Source organism: Poromitra crassiceps (genome assembly GCF_964638095.1).
Source record: "Poromitra crassiceps genome assembly, chromosome: 20".
Classification (NCBI taxonomy): domain Eukaryota; kingdom Metazoa; phylum Chordata; class Actinopteri; order Beryciformes; family Melamphaidae; genus Poromitra; species Poromitra crassiceps.
The window spans coordinates 7,866,854-7,873,829 of NC_139637.1; the positions used below are offsets into that span (position 1 = coordinate 7,866,854).

General features: G+C 45.5%; 2 protein-coding genes across 2 annotated transcripts in view; both read right to left on the reverse strand.

The window, feature by feature from the left end:
* LOC310794441 (NLR family CARD domain-containing protein 3-like) overlaps nt 1-5,237 on the reverse strand; it is a gene marked incomplete at its 5' end in the record, with an annotated part of 32,108 nt that extends 26,871 nt beyond the window's left edge. Inside the window, 5 exons of the mRNA XM_083656440.1 lie at nt 232-335; nt 2,460-2,526; nt 2,628-4,425; nt 4,814-4,997; nt 5,160-5,237. Coding sequence (XP_083512566.1) covers nt 232-335; nt 2,460-2,526; nt 2,628-4,425; nt 4,814-4,997; nt 5,160-5,237 — 2,231 coding nt within the window. The remainder of the gene's footprint in view (nt 1-231; nt 336-2,459; nt 2,527-2,627; nt 4,426-4,813; nt 4,998-5,159) is intronic.
* The window catches only part of LOC310794544 (NLR family CARD domain-containing protein 3-like), a gene marked incomplete at its 5' end in the record, with an annotated part of 243,770 nt that extends 237,683 nt beyond the window's left edge, over nt 1-6,087 (reverse strand). The window contains 2 exons of the mRNA XM_083656514.1: nt 5,996-6,009; nt 6,060-6,087. Of these exons, the coding sequence (XP_083512640.1) occupies nt 5,996-6,009; nt 6,060-6,087 (42 nt within the window). The remainder of the gene's footprint in view (nt 1-5,995; nt 6,010-6,059) is intronic.
* Nucleotides 6,088-6,976: the final 889 nt, after the last annotated feature.

The following is a 6,976-nucleotide window of genomic DNA, read 5'->3' on the forward strand; positions in this document are numbered from 1 at the left end:
GGGTCCGGGTCGGGTCCGATTCTATCGCTATCTATTCTATCATTATGTGTAATACCCGAGTAGACCTGTGAAGACCTCTATAAAGGATTGAACATGTTGAATCTGACCAAACATCTCCAAACAATTCCAAACAACGACAGCCAGCAAAGGGGCACCAAACAAACATCTGTGCTTGTCTGTGTTTGTTGGAGAAGGTTTGATTGGTGTACCATGGGCTTAAGGGATACTGACCTGAGACTCTCCAGTCTACAGTGTGGACTCTCCAGTCCAGCAGAGAGCAGCTTCACACCTGGATCTTCCAAGTCGTTGTTACTCAGGTCCAGCTCTCGCAGACTAGAGGACTGGGAGCTGAGAACTGAGGCCAGAGCTTCACAGCTTCTCTTTGACAGCTTACAGCCACTCAACCTGGGGAAGAATTAGCCATGAACAAGAAATTTGAAAATAGTTTTTTCTGTATATTGCATTTCATATTGAAGACATCAAGTTATGCATGCACCTACAGATATTTATTGGAGGCTTTGACCAGCGGCAGCAGCCCCAGGAGAGCCTCCTCTGCACGTGCTGTGTGTTTTCATATGTTTCTCTCGTGATCAGCGCTGATCAACATGTTCAATCCTTTATAGAGGTCTTCACGGGGCTACTCGGATCCTAGGACCTGGGACCCGACCCAAGACCCGTACGGGTCCGGGTCCATATTTATTATGATCAATTAGAGTCCGGGTCGGGTCCGATTCTATCACTATCTATTCTATCATTATGTGTAATACCCGAGTAGACCTGTGAAGACCTCTATAAAGGATTGAACATGTTGAATCTGACCAAACATCTCCAAACAATTCCAAACAACGACAGCCAGCAACGGGGCACCAAACAAACATCTGTGCTTGTCTGTGTTTGTTGGAGAAGGTTTGATTGGTGTACCATGGGCTTAAGGGATACTGACCTGAGACTCTCCAGTCTACAGTGTGGACTCTCCAGTCCAGCAGAGAGCAGCTTCACACCTGGATCTTCCAAGTCGTTGTTACTCAGGTCCAGCTCTCGCAGACTAGAGGACTGGGAGCTGAGAACTGAGGCCAGAGCTTCACAGCTTTTCTTTGACAGCTTACAGCCACTCAACCTGGGGAAGAATTAGCCATGAACAAGAAATTTGAAAATAGTTTTTTCTGTATATTGCATTTCATATTGAAGACATCAAGTTATGCATGCACCTACAGATATTTATTGGAGGCTTTGACCAGCGGCAGCAGCCCCAGGAGAGCCTCCTCTGCACGTGCTGTGTGTTTTCATATGTTTCTCTCGTGATCAGCGCTGATCAACATGTTTAATCCTTTATAGAGGTCTTCACGGGGCTACTCGGATCCTAGGACCTGGGACCCGACCCAAGACCCGTCCGGGTCCATATTTATTATGATCAATTAGGGTCCGGGTCGGGTCCGATTCTATCACTATCATCATGTGTAATACCCGAGTAGACCTGTGAAGACCTATATAAAGGATTGAACATGTTGAATCTGACCAAACATCTCCAAACAATTCCAAACAACGACAGCCAGCAACGGGGCACCAAACAAACATCTGTGCTTGTCTGTGTTTGTTGGAGAAGGTCTGATTGGTGTACCATGGGCTTAAAGGATACTGACCTGAGACTCTCCAGTCTACAGTGTGGACTCTCCAGTCCAGCAGAGAGTAGCTTCACACCTGGATCTTCCAAGTCGTTGTTACTCAGGTCCAGCTCTCGCAGACTAGAGGACTGGGAGCTGAGAACTGAGGCCAGAGCTTCACAGCCTCTCTCTGATAGCTTACAGCCACTCAACCTGGGGAAGAATTAGCCATGAACAAGAAATTTGAAAATAGTTTTTTCTGTATATTCCATTTCATATTGAAGACATCAAGTTATGCATGCACCTACAGAGATTTATTGGAGGCTTTGACCAGCGGCAGCAGCCCCAGGAGAGCCTCCTCTGCACGTGCTGTGTGTTTTCATATGTTTCTCTCGTGATCAGCGCTGATCAACATGTTTAATCCTTTATAGAGGTCTTCACGGGGCTACTCGGATCCTAGGACCTGGGACCCGACCCAAGACCCGTACGGGTCCGGGTCCATATTTATTATGATCAATTAGGGTCCGGGTCGGGTCCGATTCTATCACTATCTATTCTATCATCATGTGTAATACCCGAGTAGACCTGTGAAGACCTATATAAAGGATTGAACATGTTGAATCTGACCAAACATCTCCAAACAATTCCAAACAACGACAGCCAGCAACGGGGCACCAAACAAACATCTGTGCTTGTCTGTGTTTGTTGGAGAAGGTTTGATTGGTGTACCATGGGCTTAAAGGATACTGACCTGAGACTCTCCAGTCTACAGTGTGGACTCTCCAGTCCAGCAGAGAGCAGCTTCACACCTGGATCTTCCAAGTCGTTGTTACTCAGGTCCAGCTCTCGCAGACTAGAGGACTGGGAGCTGAGAACTGAGGCCAGAGCTTCACAGCCTCTCTCTGATAGCTTACAGCCACTCAACCTAGGGAAGAATTAGCCATGAACAAGAAATTTGAAAATAGTTTTTTCTGTATATTCCATTTGTATTCCATATTGAAGACATCAAGTTATGCATGCACCTACAGAGATTTATTGGAGGCTTTGACCAGCGGCAGCAGCCCCAGGAGAGCCTCCTCTGAAGCAGAGTATTTCTTCAGGTCAAACACATCAAGCTCTTTTTCTGATGACAGTAAGATGAAGACCAGAGCTGACCACTGAGCAGGGGAGAGTCCGGCTTTGGAGAGACTTCCTGAACTCAGGTGCTGTTGGATCTCCTCCACTAGAGAATGGTCATTCAGCTCATTCAGACAGTGGAACAGATTGATGCTTTTCTCTGAGGAGGGATTCACCTTGATCTTCTCCTGGATGTACTGGACCGTTTTCTGATTGGTCTTCAAACTACTTCCTGTCTGTGTCAGCAGGCCTCTTAGGAGAGTCTGATTGGTCTCTAGTGAAAGACCCAGGAGGAAGCGGAGGAACAAGTCCAGGTGTCCATTTGGACTCTGTAAGGCCTTGTCCACAGCACTCTGGTAGAGGTGTGTTAGTTTAGATTTGTCTCTTGATAGTGTTGACCACAAGGATGTTGATTGACTTTCTGACAGTAGATTGACACCAGTGTTGATGAAGGACAGAAAGACATAGACTGCAGCCAGAAACTCCTGAATGCTCAGATGGACAAAGCAGAACACAGTGTCCTCGTTCAGCCCACGCTCCTCTTTAAAGATCTGTGTGAACACTCCTGAGTACACTGAGGCTGCTCTGATATCAATGCCACACTTTCTCAGGTCGGCTTCATAGAAGATTAGGTTGCCTCTCTCTAGCTCCTTAAAAGCCAGTTTTCCCAGAGAGAGAATCATCTTCCTGTTCTCTGTATTCCAGATTGGATCTGTTTCAGCACTCCCATGATACTTGACATCTGCCTGTTTGGACTGAACCAGCAGGAAGTGGATGTACATCTCAGTCAGGGTCTTGGGCATGTCTCTTCTCTCTCTGGTTTTCAACACAAGCTCCAGAACTGTAGCAGTGATCCAACAAAACACTGGTATGTGGCACATGATGTGGAGGGTTCGTGAAGTCTTGATGTGGGAAATGATTCTGCTGGCCTGCTCCTTATCTATGAATCTCTTACTGAAGTACTCATCCTTCTGTGAGTCAGTGAAGCCTCTCACCTCTGTCACCATGTCAATGCACTCAGGAGGGATCTGCTTGGCTGCTGCCGGTCGTGTGGTCATCCAGAGGCGAGCAGCGGGAAGCAGTTTCCCCTTGATAAGGTTTGTCAGCAGCACGTCCACCGAGGTTGACTCTGTAACATCAGTCACAATCCTGTTGTTCTGGAAGTCCAGAGGAAGTCGACACTCATCCACACCGTCAAAGATGAACACAACTTGGAACTTGTCAAATCTGAAGATTCCTTTGGTCTCAGGAAAGAAGTGATGAAGAAGTTTCACCAAACTGTACTTTTTCCCTTTCAGCAGATTCAGCTCTCGGAAAGTGAATGGAAATGTGAACTGTATATCCTGGTTGGCTTTGTCTTCAGCCCAGTCCAGAGTGAACTTCTGTGTTAAGACTGTTTTCCCAATGCCAGCCACTCCCTTTGTCATCAATGTTCTGGTTGGTTCATCTCTTCCAGGTAAGGGTTTAAAGATGTCTTCACTTTTGATTATTGTTTCCGGTCTCACTGGTTTCCTGGATGCTGCTTCAATCTGTCTCACCTCATGTTCATCATTGACATCTCCACTCCCTCCCTCTGTGAGGTAATGCTCTGTGTAGGTCTGATTCAGAAGTGTTGGGTTTCCTGCTTTAGCAATCCCCTCAAACAGACACTGGAACTTCTCCTTCAGACTGGATTTGTGATTACGTTGGCACACTCCAGCAAGAGTTTCTGAAAGGACAAATTACATCAATCAGTGGATGTTGCTGTAAATATGAGAAGTGTAAATATTAATATGTGAATGCATACTTTTCCTAACCACATGGCATCTATTCTGCTCATCACTGGTGGACAAACAGGTCCTGACTGTGTGTGCTACCCAATGTGAAATGCATCTGTGGTGGCATTTGTTCTTAAATAATACTGTGTTCAGCATTATACACCCACATGAATAAATCAATGAGTTTAGCTGATGATTCATGAGGATTGTGAATATTATTTTGCAATCTGGAATTGAATCAATCTTTCTTGAGAAACGTCTATATTTAACTAATCATATATCTCCCATTTTGCCACCACTTCCTCCCTCCATCATGTTAAAGCTGTTAAAGCCTCTTACTGCTCTGCAGAGAGTCAGCCAGCTCCTCCTGCTTCATTCTCCTCAGGAAGAGCAGTGTGATGTTTAGAAAAGCCTCCTCCTCCTCCCTCGGACTCTCTAAGCATTCTGGGTAATCTGGACTCAGAACCAGCTGGACTCTCTTCAGCTCCTTCTTCACAAAAGTGACAATGTTCTCCTCAAGCAGCTGCAACAGAATAACATTTGAATTAAACATTCTGAAAAATAATAATAATACTGTAATAACATCAGATCCACTGGTCTAAAGAGTGCAGCTTGAAGACCTCATAAAACCAACAATCTTTATTTTACCAGGCAAGAAGTTAGTTAAGAACAAATTCTTATCTACAATAATGACCAGGAAGTAGGCAAAAGACCTCCTGATGGAACAGGGTTTGGGGAGAAATAGTCTCAACGCCAGACCCATGAGAGTTGTTACGCTGATACACTACGTTACTGCATGCTGCAGATCTCTCTCTGGGTCTGGGACACTCCCTTCAGCCAGCTGGGGACGGAAGTGAACCGTTCACTTGGCCAGTGATTGGCCAGTGGTGGATTCAGTCTCCACCACTCAGTAACGACTTTGCAATCTGCGATCAGACGACACGGTAGTAGTGTCCTCTAGAGAGAGAGTGGCGTCAGCGGAGGATCAAAATGTGAGACTCATTAGCCAATGAACAGCCAGGAATGGGTCTCGCACTACTTTTGCATGCTAAAATAAAGCTGATAATGTACAATTTGATTCAAGGGGGGGAAAACCCTTTCAGAGTACAACACAAACTGTCTATTTTGCTGCAACTCGGCAGTGCTGCTTAATCCAGGACCTTAATTCCTGGAACTCTTGAGAGTAAAAAACTGGTCCATTGGAGTGAATGGAGATGTCGGGACTCTTATATCTACATGGCTCTGCATGGGAGGCGCAGCCCATTTTTCGAACCGCTCTCTCATTGGTCATATGACCTGTCACTCATTCAATTTCAACCCGCCTAGACCCGCCCTCAAACCCCAGCAGTGGCTGTGAAGTGGCACAGACTCATTTGTGTAGTATGCAGAGCGCAGCGATTCAACGCAATATTTGAGTCTTGGGAGAGACTAGAGGAGAAACAACAACAACAACAACAACAGACCAGAGTAGTTGTTTTGTAATTCAGTAGCTGCAGTAAAATGTGTTGTACATTTACACACCATAAATATGGAGTCTAGGTCTGTTTGAAGCTCCTGGACAGACTGACCACTGGGAACCTCTGACCTCTCCTGGTGGACTCTGGAGAACACATGAAGTATTAGGTCATATAATGTCACACACGCACACACGCACGCACGCACGCACGCACGCACATACACACACACACCCACACACACACAGATGCATGCGCACGCACGCACACACACACACACACACACACACACACACACACACACACACACACACACACACACACACACACACACACACAGTGAAATCCACTGTAAATTAGGGATGCACGATATGGATTTTTTTCAGCCGATACGATAACCGATAAATATCTGCTTCTCCTGGCCGATAACGGATACAATAACCCAAAATTATTTCACATCTTTGTATTAAAGAAATAAGTTCTTAACCTGTATTTTATGCACACCTGGGGTGACAAAAGACAGATGTGTTGAGCAAAGATGGATGACTTAAAAGACTATTCCATAGCTCTGACCTAACCAAATCTAACTGACATCACTACTGTGAACACAAAACAAAGAGCACTTTGATATAATATATATATGATTGTTTTAGTAAGTAAAGTATCACTCAATTAAACAATACAAAAAAATAAAGGCTTTTATTGAACTGAACCGCTTAGTCTGCAGATAAAACACAATGACAAAAGGCAGCCTAGTAATTTAGACTTTTATTGTCATGTTACTGATCTGTTTGAATTTTGCATTGGGGCCAGTTCTATTGAAGTGAATGGGGAAGACATGGAAAGATTAAAGATGAAAGAAAAGACACTCCCTCTCTGTTCTCTCCTCCTCTCTGTCCCCTCCCCTCTCTCACATTCCCCCTGCTCTCCTTCCCCTGCACCCTCCCACCTCTCCTTCTCTGTTCTCTCCTCCTCTCTGTCCTCTCCCCTCTCTCACATTCCCCCTGCTCTCCTTCCCCTGCACCCTCCCGCCTCTCCTTCTCTGTTC